General features: G+C 39.0%; 3 protein-coding genes across 7 annotated transcripts; all 3 read left to right on the plus strand.

Moving 5' to 3' along the window:
- Nucleotides 1-13,037: 13,037 nt before the first annotated feature.
- On the plus strand, nt 13,038-16,417 carry LOC112347202. Of its 3 annotated transcripts, none has more exons than XR_002992702.1 (14): nt 13,038-13,331; nt 13,401-13,584; nt 13,644-13,712; nt 13,781-13,879; nt 13,938-14,017; nt 14,075-14,690; nt 14,756-15,402; nt 15,454-15,538; nt 15,604-15,655; nt 15,711-15,760; nt 15,814-15,861; nt 15,925-16,130; nt 16,203-16,242; nt 16,324-16,417. XR_002992702.1 is itself a non-coding variant. In XM_024677676.1 (13 exons), exons 1-12 carry the CDS (start codon nt 13,048-13,050, stop codon nt 16,114-16,116), a joined length of 2,406 nt encoding a protein of 801 aa, XP_024533444.1. In that variant the 5' UTR covers nt 13,038-13,047; the 3' UTR covers nt 16,117-16,130; nt 16,203-16,322. The 3 variants fall into 3 exon arrangements, 1 of the variants encoding a protein (XP_024533444.1); XR_002992701.1 differs by lacking the exon at nt 16,324-16,417 and adding an exon at nt 16,294-16,322; XM_024677676.1 differs by lacking the exon at nt 16,324-16,417 and having other exon boundaries at nt 16,203-16,322.
- Nucleotides 16,418-16,455: 38 nt separating this feature from the next.
- On the plus strand, nt 16,456-18,527 carry LOC9637485. The gene is made up of 4 exons (XM_002972768.2): nt 16,456-17,429; nt 17,486-18,087; nt 18,135-18,191; nt 18,244-18,527. Exons 1-4 carry the CDS (start codon nt 16,478-16,480, stop codon nt 18,475-18,477), a joined length of 1,845 nt encoding a protein of 614 aa, XP_002972814.1. The 5' UTR covers nt 16,456-16,477; the 3' UTR covers nt 18,478-18,527.
- LOC9636822 (acyl-CoA thioesterase 2) lies at nt 18,511-20,764 on the plus strand. Of its 3 annotated transcripts, none has more exons than XM_024677679.1 (17): nt 18,511-18,596; nt 18,651-18,743; nt 18,793-18,860; nt 18,914-18,980; nt 19,035-19,087; nt 19,140-19,247; nt 19,297-19,407; nt 19,461-19,548; nt 19,603-19,715; nt 19,764-19,823; nt 19,879-19,934; nt 19,982-20,086; nt 20,135-20,191; nt 20,241-20,345; nt 20,388-20,444; nt 20,493-20,561; nt 20,616-20,764. In XM_024677679.1, exons 1-16 carry the CDS (start codon nt 18,575-18,577, stop codon nt 20,527-20,529), a joined length of 1,200 nt encoding a protein of 399 aa, XP_024533447.1. In that variant the 5' UTR covers nt 18,511-18,574; the 3' UTR covers nt 20,530-20,561; nt 20,616-20,764. The 3 variants fall into 3 exon arrangements, with proteins under 3 accessions (XP_024533447.1, XP_002972815.2, XP_024533446.1); XM_002972769.2 differs by having other exon boundaries at nt 20,396-20,444; XM_024677678.1 differs by having other exon boundaries at nt 19,609-19,715; nt 20,396-20,444.
- Nucleotides 20,765-20,769: the final 5 nt, after the last annotated feature.

The following is a 20,769-nucleotide window of genomic DNA, read 5'->3' on the forward strand; positions in this document are numbered from 1 at the left end:
CAAAAAAAAGAAGAAAAGAAGAAGTTCCCTTGGCATTGGGAAGATTGGTTTGTCACCGAACTGATCTTCTTAGCGCTAATGGAATGACAAGAAACAAAAAAAAACCCAAATCTGATGTGCTGGGAAGATTGGTTCGTCGTTGAACTGATCTTCTCAGTGCCAATGGAATGACAAGAAATGAAAAACCTAGAATCTGGTGTGCTGGAAAGATCGGTTTGCTATTGAACTGATCATTCCAGCGTGAAGTAGCCGTGAGGTGTAAGTTACTTGCGAGCTAGAAGCAAAAGATGGGATGGAAAAGCAGCAGAGAGAGGCATACCTTAATTGAGGAGTGTCTTTCTAGTGTCTTGAAGAGCACCTAACATCTTGATTGAGGCATCTTGAAGCATTCAAGTGTTTTTCTCTGCCCTTCCTTGTTCAAACCCTAACAGTAAAACCCTAAAAATTAAAGGTCACAATCAATGGTCACGATCAATGGTCATGATCAATTTTTAAAGAGTACTTGGATATATTTATAGGACAAATCCACTATGAACATAGATTTCACATGTTCTTTCCAAAAAGACAATCATTCAATGTTTTAAATATTAATTGTATAATTGATTATGAAAGGAATAATACTGTTGAAATGAATGGGGTTATAAGCAAGAGGCACTGATTAATCATGAGAGTTGTAGTATTAATTGTTTATTCTCCCTCTCATCTCTATGCTTTTTTCCCTTCAAAAGAGTTTTATTCTTTTGTGATAAGTGAGAGATACTCAAGCTTGAAAAGGTTGGTGAGAGGCAAGATGAGAGGGAGAACAAGTAATTAATGCTACAACTCTCGTGATTAATCAGCGCCTCTCGCTCATAACCACATTCATTTCAATAGTATTATTCCTGTCATAATCAATTATACAATTAATATGGGCGGCTCTTTAACATTCTCATATATCTCTAGATTCTAAATGGTTGTATATTTTGTTAAAATCTTTAACTTGTCCTTTGCAAGGACACAGCTAATTAAAGCTCACAATACAGAAGAATATCTTTGTTCTTTTTTGTCAGTTTCTCCTCAAATTTTTTCTAAGTGCTCGAGCAAGAAGAAGATATGAGAGAATTCTACTTGAAGTTCGATCAAAAGCCTCCAATTGTTTTCTCTAAGAATGTTATATGGAAAGAGCTTCCTCTGCAAAAGATTCAAGTTGAACCCGGGATCAATTAGTTTGGAGAATATATGTCAGAATAAGGGTATCAGATAGAAAATCCATTCTTCTTGACAATGGTGTGGGGCAGAATGGGATTCAATGGGATTTTGATAGATGTACAGGTCAAGAGATTTTAGTTATAGGATCTCTAAAGCAAGCAGAGGAGAGCGCGTCAGTTTCACAGCTAACTATGCAAGGAGTGAAGGATGAAGTTGTTATTCTCTCCAATGATGAAAGTGAAGAAGATAAGCTTCCCAACATAGCTTCCCATACAAGTAGGTGCGTTTATTCTAGACCAGTTTTTGAAGTGGTGGATAAGGCATTTCGGCAATCTCGATCATTATGGTTGGAATTGAAAGAGTTTTAGTACATGAGAGGTGAGGAGCTTCCGTCTTCCTATAATGGGAATATATTCTTCAAATTTCGACCAGCCAGTTTATCAAGCAAGAAGAGGGGCATGGAAACATGCTTGATCCACATAATTGGTGCAGAGTAAAGACGACCCACTTCTCCCATTTCAATGAATCTGTGTTCATAGTCCATTGTGGTGGATAGCTTCAATGTGTCGCTGAGAAATGCATTTCTGATCATGGCAAGAATATGTGTTTCTTTGAAGGCTCAGCAATCAATCCCCCTAGGTGTGATGAGGTTGCTACAGGGTTTAGATGTCGCAAATGCAGGGCAACACCTATTTGTCAAGCATGTTACGATGCAAAAATGTATTATTTTCTTCCATGGGATGGATATTTAGATAGAGTAGTAGTGCATGTTGGATACCACCAACACGTAATAGAAGAAGGAATTCGCCATGATTCTTTTTGCAATTTGAAGGTTGCTATTACTACAGAGGTTGGGAAGAAAAGTGCCGTAACTCCAAAGTGTGTTCAATAGTTTGTACTAAAGGACTATGTGGTGGACATGTTGCTACAAGCTGATGGCAAAAAAGAGTTCATGGAGAATAGCTTGAAGGACTTGTTTCAAAATATAGAACCTGTGATAAATTTAAACAGATATAAGTTAATACTTAACTCTACTTTATCACTAGAAACACTCTCTTTTTTAGCAAAATAAAGAACTGGATGCGAGAAGGGCGAGATAGAAAGCTTCAATATGGATTAGATGCAATTTTGGAGTTAAAAAGAAAATGTCCCTATAAATTTATTCATGGGAGTTTATTCATTGGCCAAGTGACTTACGCACTTTCATCTTTAAAATGTCCACCCTTGGTCCTGCTTCTAGTGTGGACCTTATACAACGAATGGATATGGATGGAGACGGGGACTTGGCTAATTCCTAGATCCATTTCAACCATATGGAATGAGTTTCAGGTTGTTCAACAATGGGAGCTCGTATTTATGATCACAAGTAAGTGGTTAATCATTTTTTAAGGATCCATACCGATTTACATTATAACCATTCCTTCTATAGGTTGTAATGAAACTTGACTATAGCTATAGCTGAATTTAAGGTTTAAGATTTCCAAGCACAAACTGTCTTTTGGACATGTATATCCGAGGTTGTAAAACAGCAAACCGGGACGAAACCTAACTTTTGTGGTTTCATGGCAGATGCTGCTAGTGCTAACTGGTTGGCTGTACGACAAGTATTCGAAGGTGATAAAAGTGAGCTATTACAAGGTAAAGAGAAGAGTTGTGAGTTTCATTGGGCAAAGAGCGTCAATGAACATTGCCGATGCATCAAGTCTAGCTTCTATCACGAGTTCAAATAACTTTGTCAGGAATGGATGCATGCACCAACTAAAGAGGAGGGCAAAAGCAAATGAGATGTGCATATAGTGGTGTGAAGGTACAAATGGAGTGTTGGCTTGCATGGTGGAAAGTTCAAATGTTTCAGTGGAGCCATTATATTTTCCATGTAAGTTTTCTCTCATTTTCTTTTTTTGTCATATTCAAATGTTGTATTTTTCCTAGGATCAACCACTTGATGACATTGCATTTATACCAGCAATTAATCTCTCTAAGAGCAAACATTGGAGTTGAAGAGCTTCTAAAATACAGAAAGGAAAAATATCCTTCTATGAAGCTACACTCTCCAACCTCACTAGATCTCTTGAGTAATCATTAAAAGCTTTGGCTACACAGGAAGCAAAGTTTGCTGGTACAAGTCCAAACTTAGACAAACTTTGAGAGTGGGTTGGTAAAAGGACAACACTAGCAACAAAGTCAATATCTAAGATGGTTGGGGAAGTTATTATTAAAACTCTTATGGAATCAAGTTATGAACCACTTGGGGACATGAGGACAACCTGTTTGAAGCGTCAGTAGACATTTGATGGGCCTAACATCACTCCTTCTAGCTCTCATTATCTAGAGTTTGATTACCATTCTGTTCCACGACACTAGAGAAGAACTAAAGAACATGGAGTGGAGGAGGTGCTAATTGTTATACAAGTAAATCTAGTGTCAGAGGTTGAGAAAATGATTACTTATCAGCCAATTTCTCGTATCAACTAAGCAATTCAAAGAGTTAGTGCCAAGAGTAATGCACATTTCTCTAGGAGTCAAGGTCAGTGTCTTGCATTTGTGTGCTTAGGTTCAAATTCTTTAGCAGTACCATGTTTCTAGGGCTGTCAAGATCTAGGGGTAAAGGGCTACCAGTTAAGTTGGATTTACTATTGTGGGACTAATGTTACTCATACAAACTGGATCCACAACTCAATTATTTCGAAGCCAGATTCTATGCTAGAGGAGTGCCTAATTGAGTGAAGCTGCAATCTTTTGAAAAAAGAGATTGAAAGTCTGGAGAGAGCTAGTTTCATGCTGAAGATTTCCTTAAATGTTGCTATTGATATTGCTATGCCACCAATGTCAACACTAGACTGGCATACAAGACCAGCTAGAAATGGGAAGGTTGTACAATATAGGTTTTCCATTTCAAAATGTGCACAAGAGAAGATAAAGCTGGCAAAGGCATTGAAGTGCACAATCACAAGGATAAACTACATCAGTATCGTGGTTAAGGAGTTTGTTCTTATGATTGAGTTGTCAAAGGGTATGAGCTACAATATTAGAATCTACAAAAATCCATCTTGTACCTGTCCAAATTTTACACAAAGGGAGAATAGGGGAAAGGTATATTTAACCTACAAGCACATCTATTACATTTTTATGCAGAAATTAAACCAAGATCCTAAAGTGGAGCATCACATCCATCAGGCAAGCTTTGCAATTGCAAAGCTTGAGAAGTGTTTCTAGATCACTTTTAGTGTTTGGATCTATATTTATATTTGTATTTTATTGATCGAATTTACTTGGAAATATAGATTAAATCAAAATTTGAAAAATGAAAAGATGTTGGTTTGGGACGAACCAATGTTTTCCTTATATTTAAGAAGTCATGAGCTCAACTCGTGAACTCATAACCTACTCAGGCTTGAGTGAGCATGAACTCAAGTGGTGCCAAAAAGGCCATCTAAGAAAGTGCTTAAGAGCATCTCCCACTTCCCTTTGGGATGAAAGTGGGGGAGTAGGGATACCAATATTGGGTTGTTAGGCTATAGTGTTTCCCTCTCCCAAAATAAGAGATACACCTAAGGCTTGGGATTTAAACAGTCCTACAATTAAGTTTTGTTGTACCAATGGATATTAAGAACCTAGAGGCTTGGTGTCCTTGGTTTTTATGCTTGCAAAGAGTGTAGCCGAACCATAAATCTAGTTTAACCCTGGGAGGGGGAGTGGGAGAGAATTTGGAAATTTGTGGATAGATGGTTAACACCTCGTTGCTTGTGTAGTGAGTAGCTAAACAAAAATAAGACCAAGTAAAAGCTAGTACAATAGGTAGAAACCTTGGCAAAGAAATTTAATTAAATCCAAGATAGTGGTTATAAGATAAATGAGGTAAGCTGACAAATTTAAAAGGAAAATTTTATGACTTACAATTTGGTATTAGAGCCTTTTCCTTATTTCTAGCAAAAAGATAGAGGCAGATTGTTGAGTTTAAGACAGGGCATAAGCAGACCAAAGCAAAGACAGAACCTTCTCTAGAGATGGAGCTTTTGGTCGAACAAAAAGTTATGGATGAGAAATTCTTGCATGAGGAGGACTTCAATTAGGAAACTTCCAAACAAGAGTTTAGTGGTGAGGTTCGGTCATCAAAAGCTTGATTAGATGCTTTAGAAGGACAACTAGCATAGACCAATACTTTGCAAAAGACCATCATACAAAAGCTAAAGCATAATAAAAAGCTAAAGAAAAGGCAAAAGACTGCAAATGCAAGTAGTGCAAAAGTTGTGGACCTTTGGTGGAGATTGATGTAGAACTAAACAAGGTTGAACAAACCAAAGTAGAATTAATCCTTTAATCAATTCCCAAGTATAAACCAAAGCTCTCACCAATGTTCAAAGGAGTGAATGACTATAAAGTGGAAGAGGATTGGTTTATGATATAGATGATTACTTTTGAGCATTGCAATTACCAAACTCGAAAAAAGTCCCATATGCAAAATTATACTTAATAGATAATACTAAGTCTTGGTGGAGAACAACAGAGGCCAACAAAAGACCAATGCCCACTTAGGAGGTGATGAATGTGAGGATTTATACAACTTACATTCCTTCGAATGCTATTCTATATCTAAAGGATGAGCTGAGTATGTTAAAGCAAACCCGGATGCAAGTGTGAATCTGGAAATTATTGCTTACTTCCTGTAAGCAACCAAAGAAAATGACTCAAGAGATGAACTATTGAGAAATATGAGAAATGTAGAGGGAAAGGGCCCATGAACAAGAGTGCACCCCCTTTTCCAATTAGTTAAGGGTCTTGGGATATTTAGGGTTAAGTGTCCTTGGTTTTGAATAGTACTGGGCTGGGTGACCTCCCAAAAAGTCCAAACTCAAAAGCTTACATTTGGTATTGGAGCGGTCTCAGGTCCGACTCTGTTGATTGGCTAAGGGAATCACACCATATGTTGATTGACATCTGGAGCTTACATTTGGTATCAGAGCGGTCTCAGGTCTGACTCTGTTGGTTGGCTAAGGGAATCACACCATATGTTAATTGACATCTAGTTGGTCTAGTTTGCTCCTGCTAGGCTCAACCCGAGGGGTAGGGTGTCAAGAGAGCAGGGCTCTCAGGAGAGCTGCGGCTCTCAGCTTTCGTTCACAAGGGCATGAACTTGTAGGTTTCATTCACGAGGGCATGAGTTTGTAGGGAATGTAGGGTAAGGTGTCAAGAGAGCAGGGCTCTCGGGAGAGCTGCGGCTCTCAGCTTTCGTTCACGAGGGCATGAACTTGTAGGTTTCGTTCACGAGGGCATGAACTTGTAAGGAATATAGGGAAGTGTGGTGGATTGTAAACAACCAAAGAGAATGACTCGAGAAACGATCCGTTGGGATTCAAATATAGAGGGAAAGGGCCCATGAACAAGAGTGCACCCCCTTTTCCAATTGGTTAAGGGTCTTGGGATATTTAGGGTTAAGTGTCCTTAGTTTTGAATAGTACTAAGTTGGGTGACCTCCCAAGAAGTCCAAACTCAGGAGCTTACACTTCCATTTATAAAAGAGGAGGCGCGAGGAACCATTCAAGAGTATGTGAATTTGTTTATAGCTAAGAAGATTTTTATTATAGATATGGGTGACATGGACACATTCCATGCCTTTATATTAGGCTTGCAAACCTTATCTCAAAGCGATGCAATGCATTGGAACCCGACCAATTACAAGCATTGGATGCAACTATTAAGATGTATTTCAATGATAACTTATGCAAAGGGAACACAATAGAGTTGAGGTCCTCATTTAGTAAAAGAGCCAAATCAAAGGGTATATATGGTAAAGGAAAATTTAGGAATACTTTTTCTAAGAATGAACCCTTAGGGTTTTGAAAAGATAGATTTGGTAGCCAAAGAGCAAGTATATAGAGGAGTCAGGCAAAAAGGATAAAAAATGAAGTCTACTAACAATGTGAGAAATAATATATGCTACAATTGTAATGAAGTGGGACACTTCTATATCCTTACTAGAAGAAGGCCAGAGTTAATATAGCCATTAAATCAAGTGAAGTCTAAATTAAGGTATATGATTTAGTCCTTAGCTTAAAGTTACTCATTACATAAATAATTTTGGTAGAGAATTATTTGCGACATTTATTAACCCTCCGAGGGAAACTTGGAGGTAGCTTTGTTAAGATGTTTATTGACAGGAGTGCTTTAGATAATTTTGTGGCTATAGACATAGTCTGGCAAGCCAAACTAACAATGCAGCGGCTGGGTGAATCAAGGACTAAAGAGTTTGTTCAAAGTAGCCAAATCATTGATGAAGTAATTTGACAAGAGTTAAAGTAGGGACATAAAATATGGACATGGATTTCACAATTTTAGACTTTGTGGGATTTGACGTGATCTTCAGAATGGATTGATTCAATCAATTTGTGGTTGTGTTGCATAGATAAAGTATAGATCTAGTGGTACTAGTGAATGTTTAAATGAAGTTTACAAGCAACCACAAGTCACAAAACAATCAACAATCACTCTTCAAGTTTCTTTCACAAGACCTAAACACTAAACTTACATCATTATATCATATATTGATCCAATAAAAAGGTAACACTTAGGTACAACATATAAAAATATGGGTAAGTACAAACAAAATGACTACTCAAATCCAATCATACAAAAATAAACTTACCAATATGTTTAACCAATAGTTTTGAGTATAATTGAAGAGGTTAGCTATATATGAGTAACACTTAGCTGAAACTAAAATGAAGACCATGAGATAAACTCATATAGATACACAACTTCTTAATAGACAAGGTTATAATATGGGTGGGTACTTACATCTACAAACAACTAAGTTGGATATTACCATGTTTAACTAAGGTGGAAGACTACCAAAACCAAGTCAAGATTAATAACAACTCACTACTCCCATAAAGTATAACCAAATGCAAAGTGCAACCTATCATCAAATATAATGTTATAAAGAAATGCACAAGGGTCACTTTTTAAAAAAAGTGTAATAGTTATTTTGCTATATTAACTCTAGACTTTATCCAACTCAATTGCTTTAGCTCTAAAAGTTAATATCCCTTTCAAGCCTCATCACATAAACTATCTATTAAGGTCTAAACCAATTAAAGTCAATGCCAACCCTTTCATTAGTTTATATTAGCTCACAAAAATGGAATAAGTTTCAAGCAGAATGATTAACAAATCAATCATTGGAAAAGCCAAAGAAAATTTATAGAAAATTTTCTATTCTAAAAAAAGAATGGCTCTTTGTCCAGAAATGCAAATTTCTAAGACTCAATCAATTTCCTCCTATCTATAATTTCACATAGATTCAACTCAACATAAATTTGTATGACCATATTTAAGCATCAAACAACATACCCATATAACTGATATCAAATACTGACATTTACAAAATGTAAATGAATATCTAAGACTCAATCATGAAGATTATATTTTTGAATATCTATATTACACTAACATTCTTCTTCAATCACCTTTAAATTTCAATATAAATCTAAAGTATTAATTAAAAATAATATAAAAATTCAAGATCTAAGAAAAAACTTCTCATCACTTGAAATAATGACATCATTTACACTACACCAATGCTAACAATATTAATGCTTTAACTCCACATCTTTTCCATTCAATAATCTACTCCAACTGCTAATGAATTTATCAACAAGCTATAACAAATGAATGTTATAACCTTTTTTAATATTTAATGGGCAAACTCTCAAGAAATCAAGGTACATCCATCAACTTAGCATAAAATGGATCACTATTAAAAATACAATCAAAGCCACTATAATGCTATTATATGTAAGTAGACTAATATCTTTATCAACTACTTTAGGGTTGATCATCATTTGACCAGGCAACCTCATAAAAACATTGCTCATAATTATTAGAATATGATGTAAAATTCATAATGACTTGATCATCAATTTAGCAACACCACGAGCAATGCTTATATCACTATTACAAATGTTTATATGAATATCAAGTGCCAACTTGACTTGACAAAATGCAACATAAATGCCACACCCTATCGATAAAGATTTACAATACCTAACACCACCAACTTTGTTCATAATATCGACAAATTTATACCACTCTCTTTCTAACAAAACTCAAAACTAATATAATATCAAGCTACTTAAGAGCAATAGCAAGGTTTTCCAAAAAAGAATGGAGCATTGCAACCCAAGCCTTACAGTAATAAGCCTAAAAATGGTTTAGTGCTTCACCATTATCTATCCCATAACTCACCACTTGTAAAACTATTATAATCAATATGTATCAAAATAGAGGGTCTCAATTGCATGATATGAACATGAGCAATGATATCACATTTTATTGCAAATCATCTATCAAGAAAGAGAAAATTATATAGGTGTTTGATTTTTTATCCCTGATGACTCTCTTTTCAAACTTAACTTTAAGTAAACCTCAAGCTTGTGTTTGCACTACCTTCAGTTCAATCTAAGAAAGAAGTTTATTATAAAGCACAACAATGATTACTTGAACCATTAGGCTAATCTTTAGGGTTTACTTTTATCTATAGTAACATGGAACAATTGATAATAACTGTAGCATAGTGATCATGAGGTGAAATTTGGATATACTATCACCATAAATCCTTAGAACCTTGAGGGATAAATAAGGATAAAATAGCCACTAAAGACTCTCTTATTAAACAATTGCCCCTTTTCTAATTGGTTTAAGGGGAGAGAGATAGAGTGTGCTATATGAACCATTGATAAGCTAATATTAATTTTACCAACTCAAAGTATAACTTTGAGTTGCTAATATGCCTCACTTACGAGCCCAAACACAAACTTATGCAAATGGTACATCTTAAATCCATTCTATGAGCCCAAGTGAAAATTCATATTATCTAATATGAAAAGATAACCAAAATCTATATCTAAGGAACATATGTAAAGTCGTTACAACCAAATGTATATTCACTTGGATCATTGTTTTTATTTCTACATATGCAATGAGATTAGGTACCCAATCTCATTGAATAGTACTCGTTAAGACTTACCTTTGATATCAAATGTAGCACATATGGTTTTTACCCTTTAACCTATAGTAATTTATTATACGGAGCAGAAGCTAAACCCTTGAACATATGAATCAAGGGCAATAAAAAGAAACCTAAATCTAGAGCTTTGTGCCATTGAACGAAGGGATAGAACTAAACTCCCAAGCATATAGCTAAGGAATGTAAAAAACCAAAGCACAGAACAACTCCCAAGTTTACAACTTAAAGAGCAAAGGGATAGAAGCACAAAATGATATTAGAACAATCTTAGAGCTTCTAGCATCCTAATGCCAAGACAATTATACAAAATAGAGTTAAATAAAGTCAAATTATTTCAACATACCAGCGGCATAAAGTGAGGATATGGGTATTCCACCAATTAACATGGTATGGAACTTAGGCTTAAACCCAAGTTAACTGCAAAATAAGGACAAACACGCAAACAGATACCTTAAGTTGGTTGGCTATCCCAAACATACCCACTATCCTTACAAAAACTTATTAAATATGAAATGATGCTAAATTATGAATTTGGATGTGAGAATAACATCATTGTGTTCAAAACAATCTCTAAATTTGATAGATATGTCTAATTAACAAATCTAGATAATTTCCATAAATAGCTAATAGGACCAAACTAAACCAACACATGGGGAATGATAGTGAAGGTATTTTAGCAGACATAGGAAATTACTTAGCAAATATTAAAGGACCAATATCATAAAGGTTTCCAACATTAGTAATTACAAGCCAATGAATAAGTTTCTCTAACCAAGTTACGTATGTTTGATTAATAACACTTAAGAATTCCATCCTTATGCTCTTCTGGCCAAGTGTACATATGAAGACTAATTTCTCAATTAGTTTAGATAGAGACTAAAAAAAGTTTAGCAATACCAACTTCTTACCATTGTGGCAATAAAAAAAGAATATTTGAAAAGACTTGCTAACAAGTACCCATAATCATTTTTATAATAATTTATCACCTAATCTTTTGAGATTGTTTTATTTTCAACTTTGCTAACTCAAGTATTTTTTGCATATTATTTTTAAAGTCTCTTCATTAATTTCTTTTATAAGTCACTACTTACAGGTTTTCTTAGCTTAGTCAAACCTTTTGTGATTTTGCATAAATCAATCTCTCCCTTACTAGCCAGTAGTGTTAGTCTTTAGCATCTTTTTGGAAAAAGGAAAATCTTTAAACTTTTATTCTTGAGTTATACTTTGAAAATAGCATTATGCAAGAAGACATCATAACTGTTATTTTGTATCATGATCCTTCACTTGATTCAGCTCTTGCCAAGGGAATCCACCCCTACTAACTATTTTGAGAATTAAATTGATGATCAAATATTGCTCACCAAGTCAATTAAGCCTAGAGTCAAGTGGCAAGCTGAGTGGTAAACCTTGCACATCCAAATCAATTTTCTAATTTTTTTGTTAGTACCTTAACCATGTTATAAGAGGATGCTATTAGATTTATTTAGTTTCAAGAAAAGATGAAAATTTTAGTAATGGATGGGGTGCAGCTTATCTAATCCAAATAAATTTTTTAATGATTAAATATATCTTTCTTATGAAGAGGTTTATGGTTTATCTAATCACCTTCACAATACTTGTTTATAAAGGTTTATTTAATAATTTTTAATAAATATTTAATATATTTACATAAAAGCAAACCAAATATTTATTTTAAATTAGTTTACACATTATAAATCTATACTAGATAAATTAAAATAAATATAAAATCCAAATTAATTAAGTAGCATAGTACTACTAAGAAAAAACAATGTAACAAAGAGTGAATAAGTAATATTTTATATTTGCAACAGTTGTATTTATTTTATATTAAAAAATAGAGGTAATTTCTAGAATTACATTTGTTATAACCAAAATAATTCCTTTTTTACTATTATCAATGATAAGCAAAGGAAGCTCGTTTTTATTTCTATTTTGATTGAATGATGAAGTATCTATGGATATGGTTTAATATACTTGTAATACTTTTATTTGGTAATATTCAATCACGAATTATTAGATTTGCTGATAACCGATGGCATTTTTCAAATTTCTATATTAATAGAATTATAACTATTGTTTCCTTAATGCTTGAAAGATTATATAATGAAGATGAGACTTATGAATTCGGTGCAACAGTTGTAGTTGATTCTGAAACTGTTTCTGATAAGAAGAATTATTCTCCGCAGCTTTAAAGAATCAGATATTGGTTATTCTAGTTGTTCTATGGATCCTAATTCAGTAGTAGAAATTACTAGTAAACAATTATTTAAAGGATTACAAGAGATTTATCCAAAATTAGTAGGAGAAGCATTAGCTAATGGTCATCTCATTATACTTGTGAAAATTATGAGCTTGAGTATATAAATACTGGAAAATCTACTATCCTCCACTTTATCCAGTAGATTTTCTTAATAATAATACATATTTAACATCAAATGATTATGATTTAACTTCTTGTTGGTCACATGCTTATGAACTTACAAGTGGTCCTAATCAGTTTATAGGAACTTATCTTCATGTTAAATGAGTCAAATTGTAACCTTATATTATATGATAGATACTATTTTTGTTTAAAATGCAATTTGTATAGAAGAATAACTATTGCTATAAAAAATTCTGGTTTTATATGTTTGTATGATACAATTAAAAGAAAGAAAAAGATTTGGTGTTTTTAATTTTCTAAATTTACCAGAAAATAAAATAAAATGACAACATTTTCATAGCTAAAAGTGAGATCTTCTGAGTTATGTCTAAACTTTAATTAGGAACTAATGAGGTGATTATCCAGATGGCAACGCTTTAGGGCAAAGCGGATGTCTTCTCCTCCTCCAGGAATGCGTCAGGCGTCGTCGTCCTCAGCTTCTCCTTCCGTTCCAATGGCGCTGCCCAACGCAGCTAGCAATGCGTGCGATAGCAGCGGCGCTGGCGCCGGCGGAATCAGGTCGCAAATTCATGTCGACGGCAATCTGGGAGCTCTGTGCGAGCACATTCAAGCTCAGGGCTGGAATTCCAGGGCATTCTCCGATATTGTGGTTCATGCCATGGGATCCACATTCTATCTCCATCGCCTGCTGCTGTCGCGAAGCTCCTTCTTCAGGTATTGCGAGGGTTTCTTCGTACTTGGTAGCGAGAGATTTACTCTGCGTGTTTCGTGTTTGTTTGTAAGAAATATGCTCCAGGGACCATGGAAGGAAGCCAGTGCTACCGAAGTGAAGCTCCAAATTGACGATGAGAACGTAAATGCCGAGGCAGTGGCGACTGCTCTGAGTTATTTATATGGCCATCAGCCGAGACTAGACGATGGAAATGCCTTTCGCGTGCTTGCTGCCGCGTCGTTTCTAGACTTACAGGTGAAAGAAAAAAATATTCTAGTCGATTTCTGACGAGGCAAAGTATCATGTGTTTGCAGGATTTATGCGCCTTTTGCACAGATTTCATTATTTCCGAGCTCTGGACTGAGAACTTCTTGTCGTACCAGGTGCGTGCGACTAAGCTTTTGTCGTTCGCGGCGCAAGCTAGTAATATGTGTTTGCGTTTTTTTCGTAGGCCTTCGCAGAGACGCAAGATTATGGTATCCACGGAGAGCGCGTCCAGAAGGCGTGCTGGGGATATCTGTGCCGTGGTGCTGCAGTAGAACTTCGAGAGGTTGGTGACATTCATTTCACGAAATAGATTTTTGTTTTACGCTGCTCCGCTGCTGCAGATTCTTCCAAAACTTTCAGCTCAAACTCTACGTACATTATTAACGTCTGACGAGCTCTGGGTTCCTAGCGAAGAGAAAAGGTAGCACATAAATCGCAGCAGCAGCTCTGATAGCTGACGTCTTGGTTTTCGGTTTAGGTTCGAGCTAGCATTGAGTGTGCTCATTGCTAGAGGTGTTGTTACGGAGATTGATTCGTCCTCCATTTCGGATGAACTCTCGGAAACAGGTCTTGGAGATACGTCCTCGGACGTGTATGTTATGCCGTTGAGGACCGAAGAAACAGGTGGTTCATACCAAGCCGAAGCTCATCAAAACAACGAGGGCGACGTCGTCCAAGCCATTCAAAGCATCATCTTGGAGATGGTGGATACAGCCACAACTGCCAAAGAACAGGCCACTCGTGGCTCGAGCTTGGGTTTGGAGGCAAATGTCACAGGTAGAATGGAGGCCGCTCGGGAAGAGTTTTGGAAAGGTGGTGGCGGCGAATGTTCGTCCTCAACAAAATCTTCTTCCCATAACTGGGCTCGTCCGTCCCCATCTTGGGGTGGACGATTGGTTGGGCGAAAATCAATGAAGGCTTACCCAAACAGCGACTGGACCAACAACGACGAATGGGAAACGTTCATAAGCGTTTTTGAAAGTGGAGGGATACACTATTGTCACATGCCTTTTGAGGACTTGCTAGACTCAAGAGCTCGTCTCGAAGAGCTGGGATTTCCTTGCAAGTCCGTTGCCGACGGGCTTTGGTTACAGGTATGTCTTTCTTAAGTTGGAAGTTTTACATCTATATGATATGAGACTTGTTGTCATTGTTGCAGACACTTCTCAGGCAACAAGTCTTGTCCGTTGCTGCGGATACGTGCAAACTCTGCAGCGTTTCTCTCGCTTTATGCCAGTGCAGGCAGTCGTATGTCTATCCACCACACGGTCGAATCTCGACGCCTATTCCTTACCGGGAAGAGCAAGACAAAAGCCAAGTTTTAGGAATTCATCCGCTGCCCGAGAATCAAAACTTGCCTGCTGCATCGAACGGGCAAGCCAGAGTCCATGTCAGAGGAGGCATGGACGGCCTCGCTGGTATCGGTCGCAATGGTACTACATGGCCGCCAGCTCGTATAATGTTTTCGAGAGTACCTTTCCCTGGTGCACACAGGGGGAACCAACAGCAGCAGCTCATAGCAAACGATCAAGCGGTTGACTACACGGCAATGGATTTGCCAACTTATTCTGTGGATGGCTTGAATATGGTGGTCGGACTGAGCCAGGGGATGAGCAGCGTTCCAGTTCAGTCAGATAACAATGGCCGGCCAGAGGATCAAACGCTTCAAAGATCAGTGACCGGAGAATCCGTCAATTCTGAGAAGCTTGATGTTCAACTGGCCTCAGGAGAGATTGGCCAGGGGTCGTCAACAATATCCCTGGATTTGCGAACGCCTTTGCGAAGTTTCCCTCCATTTCGCTTCGGGTACGTACTGAAATGCCATTTGTATTGACCTGATGGCTTTGCTTGTCGCAGGGTAGAATTTGATGACGTGCAGAGACTAACAGATGGACAGTCGAAGCACTCACCTGAAGTGTTTTATGCGGGCTCGCTTTGGAAGGTACCCTCCGTTCGCTTTTTCCTCTTGAGCTTAATTTAATGACAATGAACTTTTGCATGGCTCAGGTGAGCGTTCAGGCTTTTAATGATGAAGACCCACGCTGCAGGCGAACACTCGGTATGTTTTTTATGTCTATAAGGGGCTACAAGCTCTGATTGTTTTCAATCTTCAGGATTGTTTCTACATCGGCGGAAAGCGGATGATTCTGGACCTTTTAGAAAAGTAGAAAGTACAGCCGGAATTCTTGCTTCTAATGAATGTGCTTGTTTGTGCAGGTTTCTCTTTACATAGACACGAGAGAAAAGGTGACAGCACGGTATCAGGCAAGTGAAGAAACATTCTTGTTCCCTTTCCAAAAAACTTACATCTTTTGCCTTTTCTTTCAGTTGATATGTCCTGCAAAGCGAGGTGTTATGACTTTAGGCAGCCTAACTCAAGGAGGCACACTTCTCCCCAAAGCTCCCAAAGGCTGGGGTTGGCGAACGGCGTTCCTATTCGATGAACTTGTGGATCTTCTTCAAGGAAACACGTTCCGAGTTTCAGCGGTGGTGCAAGTCGTGGCCAGCCAGTACGTCTGAGAAGAACTTTTATAGTAAGTCATGGAACTCCCTTTTATTCACTGGCTGATGCCGTGTGACACTGGGCGTTTTTTTTTATAATGCAGGGAATGTGGGCTGTTCACTATTTGACGGAGCAAAACCGGTGTAAGTTTTATATCGCTTGTTTCTAAGTTAAGTCTCAGATGCGATCAATAGCCGGGCTGTTGGGCGCCCTGTTTTGGACAGATCTAGGGCTCTATGAGGTTGCTGGACGATAGAAATGGAGACTCATGACAATCCAAGTTTAGTAGCGACAGCGAAATAGAGCAGGGAAGAGCAATGTCGGGATCCAGCTAGAAGATTTCTACTTGGCTGGGAGGAAGGAGGATTACAATTCAGCATGGAAGATGAGCTTTCAGGCGACTTGCTGGGCAACGTCTTACGACCACCTTCACTGCGTGTTAGCAGAAGTTCAAGGACGAGCCGATCAGTTTCAAGTCCTCATGGGTCTCCATCGTTCAGGAGGCAGCATTCTCTGACCGTGAGGACTCCAAGGAAGGATGAAGACTCCAGTTTACTGTTCCGGTGGTTTTACTGGTTGCCGAGATATTTCAATCGGAGGTTACCGTGGGTGTTTCTCATCGCACTTTGGGTCTTTCTGGTTTTTAAGGTGTACTCTAAGGATCCGGCCACAGTTGAGAACGTGATAGCGGAAGATGGTGAGGAATTGAGACGACATGTTGCATTGAGGAGTCGAAGTGACGAGAATTCCGTGAAGTCGGGGCTGTCGAGACTGGCTAGAGATTGGATCTGGCTTGGCTACATGAAGAAGAACAGGACCGCTCCTCTTTTGCCAGGGACTACTCAAGTCGAGTCTGATATTATCGAGCACCGAAGGACTTTCCAGTACATACAAAATTCTTCCGACATGAATTTCAAGAGGTTTCAAGCTCTGCAATCTGGAGATTACTTTCTTGGTAGAGTTGTCGGCCCTTACGACGAATTGGAACAGAAGTTTCTGGGAATGTCGACCGAGAAGAAGACACCAGCTCGAACATGCAGCTCAGACGAAGGCCGTTTCAAGGAGTTCGCGAGCGGCAAACGTGTAGTCGTGCTAATGCACGAACTCTCGATGACTGGAAGTCCTCTGGCAATGATGGAGCTTGCGAGCGAGATAATTGGTTGCGGTGGAAAAGTCTCCGTGGTGGTTCTTGATAGAAGAGGTGGTCTACTAAACGAGCTCGTTCAAAGAAGAATTCCCGTTCTGGCAGACAAGGCAGCAAAGAGCTGGAGGGCAGCAGCAAAGGCCGATCTCGTCATCGCTGGCTCAGCTCTATGTGCCTCATGGATTGGTACGATAAGCTTGCAGTTTATGACTCGCGGGGTTGACTGACGTATGCATGTACAGGAGAGTACCTCAGATATCACAAGAAAGGAGCTAGCAAAGTTGTCTGGTGGGTGATGGAAAACCGCCGGTTGTACTTCGATCGTTCGAAGCGGATTCTTGATAAAGTCCGGGCACTGGTTTTTCTCTCCAAGACCCAAGCAGACCAATGGAGAGAATGGAGCAGGGGAGAGAACATAAGCCTCCCTTCATTGACGACTATCGTGAGCCTGTCAGTAAACGATGCCGTTCTCTCCGCAGCAGGGATAGACGACGCCCTGAAGATGGCAAAGCTGAGGGAAGAGGTGAGAAAAGATCTGGGCTTGAAACCGGACGACGTACTTCTTGCTACGTTGAGCAGCATCAATCCAGGGAAAGGACAGCTTATAGCTCTATATGCGGCTGCGAGTGTGATGGAGCAAAAGATGAATCAGTCCACGGCGTCGAATCTCAAGCTTCTCATTGGATCAGTCGGTTCTAAGAGTAACAAGCAGGAGTATGTTGAGAAGATGCTGAGCTTTCTACACCAGCATCCAGCGCTAGCAGACTCCGTTTTGTGGACTCCAGCAAGTGTGTCAGTTTCTGCTCTATACGCTGCAGCCGATGCGTACATCATGAACGCACAGGTTCGTGATATCTGTAGTTCCATCTTATAAATGGTGCTTGTTTGCAGGGCATAGGAGAAACTTTTGGTAGAGTTACTGTCGAAGCCATGGCCTTTGGATTGCCAGTAAGCTATTTCTGCTACCTTAGCTAGTGAGCTTGCTAACTCTGTTTGCTAGATTTTGGGGACGGATGCGGGTGGAACCAAAGAGATCGTAGACGCAAACGTCACTGGCCTTCTCCATCCCGTGGGAATCAAAGGCGCGCAAGCACTTGCCCAGAACGTTCTGGTTTTACTGAGGAGTCCCGCTTTGAGAAAGCAAATGGGTGGGAAAGGCAGGGACAAAGTTAAAGAGCTTTACACACAGGCGGCAATGTACGAGAAGTTAGCTGGAGTATTCACAAATTTGTAACCTTCTTCCAGTGACGTACCGTGCATAATAGCATGACCTCTGTTTTTTTATTTTTCCCTTCGTATTGGACTGTGTGTAGGTTAAGTCGAGTAAAGGGATGGGAGATCGCCACCAAGAAGGTGGGTGTTTGGAATTCTATCCGTTCTAATGTTTCAGCTGTTTGATCTGTCCAGTGGTGAAGTTTTTTGGTGCAATTCCCTGGTTACAGCAGCTGTCTGAAGCCGATGTTGTCAAGGTTGCTCGAGCTGTTTCTCCTAAACGATTTGGTATGTCACTAAACCGTGCTCTTCATAAATCGATCATATTTTTTTGTAGGAGCTGGAGAAGTGATCGTCCACAAAGGCACGACCGGTGATGGCTACTATTACGTCTGGAAGGGACAAGTGAGCTTCTTCCCTTTTTTAACTACCATTTTCAAAATCCTGCTTTGACACAGGCTGTCGTCGCTTCTACTGTCGACTCAGCTGAGTGCGTACTAGAAACTGGGCACTACTTCGGAACGAGTGCGTTTTCGAGATGTTTCTTAAGGCGCTCATGTGGGTTCTCTTCATTTGCAGTTGGCTTCGATTCCGAGGACATTCTTGAAACAACTGTTGCTGCTCGGGACGAGGTTGGGTTTCTGTATTACCTCGGTTATTTCTTACAGGGATTTTTTATTGCAGGTCATATGCTTAGTTCTTTACCATACAGATATTGCACTTTTGTTTCCGGATTATTTGTGGAAGCAAGGCATAACGGTGGAACGTATGCTGCGGCTTGAAAACTTGGAAGTAAGTACTTTCCTTGCGTCTGCCTTCTCAAATTACACATCGACTGTAGGAGGACTGCTGGCAAGGAAATAATTTGGAAGGAGCACCATGCGGGGTTTTATTCGGCCCGAAGGGGCAACCTCCTCGAAAAGTAATGTTTGGTGGACAGTTTGTTGGTCAGGTATGATGCCATGCTCTGTGTACATGAGGAAGGTTTTGCAACTTTTTCTACAGGCTCTAGCTGCAGCTGTGAAGTCCGTGGAACCATCCCTATCAGTTCACAGCCTTCATTCATACTTTCTCTACGTTGGGGATTTTTCTTGTAAGTGTTTATAATGCTTGGGTCTAGAAATGTCCCTCTGTTGACGTGTTTCAGTGCCAGTTTCTTACAAAGTGGAAAAAATTCGAGACAGCCCGGCCTTCGCGACTCGAAATGTGACTGCAATCCAGAGAGGCCGAAAAGTTTTCACTTTGTTAGCGTCATTTCAGGTGAGGATGTAGCCAGCTTTGAAAATAACATTCTTTGATTTCTTGTAGAGACAAGAAGAGAGTATCACGTACCAGGATCCTATGCCTGATACACCAGATCCAACTCGGGTTTGTGCTTGTGCTTTATTTGTTCTTTTATCCGCTGAAAGCTGTAAAAATGTAGCTCCGGTCTCTGGAACGGACAATGCTGTCGCAACTAGGTGATCCAAGGATTCCCATGTAAGAGTTTATTTCCATGTAAGACTTATTGACAAAACTTTCGTTAGGAAAATGAGGGAAAATCTTGCCGTTTATCCCATGAAAGTTCATCCATTAGATGTTCGGCTGTGTGAACCAAACAACCATATAAGTCCACGAAATTTAGAACCAAGGTACTTCATTGCTCTTTTGTATTTATCTGTTTATATTTGTTCATACAGCCAAAACCTCTGGCTTCGCTGTAAAGAAAGGTTGCCAGACGATCAAGCATTGCATCGGTGAGGTACTTGAAAAACTTAAAACTTCTCTTTACGTTTCATGTATCAGGTGTGTTGTGGCTTATGCGTCTGACTGGATGTTCGTCCAAACGGTCTTAAGGCCTTACGAAGGAGACAGGCGGGTGAAGTACCGTTTATTGAGCCTAGACCACTCGTAAGCAAAGAGTGCTTCTAACAATCACATTCTTCATTCAAGCTTTACAGGATGTGGTTCCATAAAGATATCAAGGCAGACGAGTGGCTACTTTTCCAGGTTCAGTGCCTAATGGTATGTTTTCGTGGTATAAACATCTCTTCACAGATCACAAGTCCACGAGCAAGCGAGTCCAGGGGCCTAGTGATTGGACATATGTACAATCAGTCAGGCGAGGTTGGTTTGTAACTTCAAGCTTTGATATTTTTCTTCACTTTGTTTTTGCTGCAGCTGGTTGTAACGGCCGTCCAGCAAGGTCTCGTCAGACCACAAAATCTGAGCTCCAAGTTGTGACATGAGAGGACAGCTTTAATTCTCCAGGAGCTCCTAGACACCAATTTAACTAACAGTTTTCTTGGTGAAGGTTCACCTTTCTGCCATTTTG

This window comes from Selaginella moellendorffii, unplaced genomic scaffold (assembly GCF_000143415.4).
Source record: "Selaginella moellendorffii unplaced genomic scaffold, v1.0 SELMOscaffold_20, whole genome shotgun sequence".
Taxonomy (NCBI): Eukaryota; Viridiplantae; Streptophyta; class Lycopodiopsida; order Selaginellales; family Selaginellaceae; genus Selaginella; species Selaginella moellendorffii.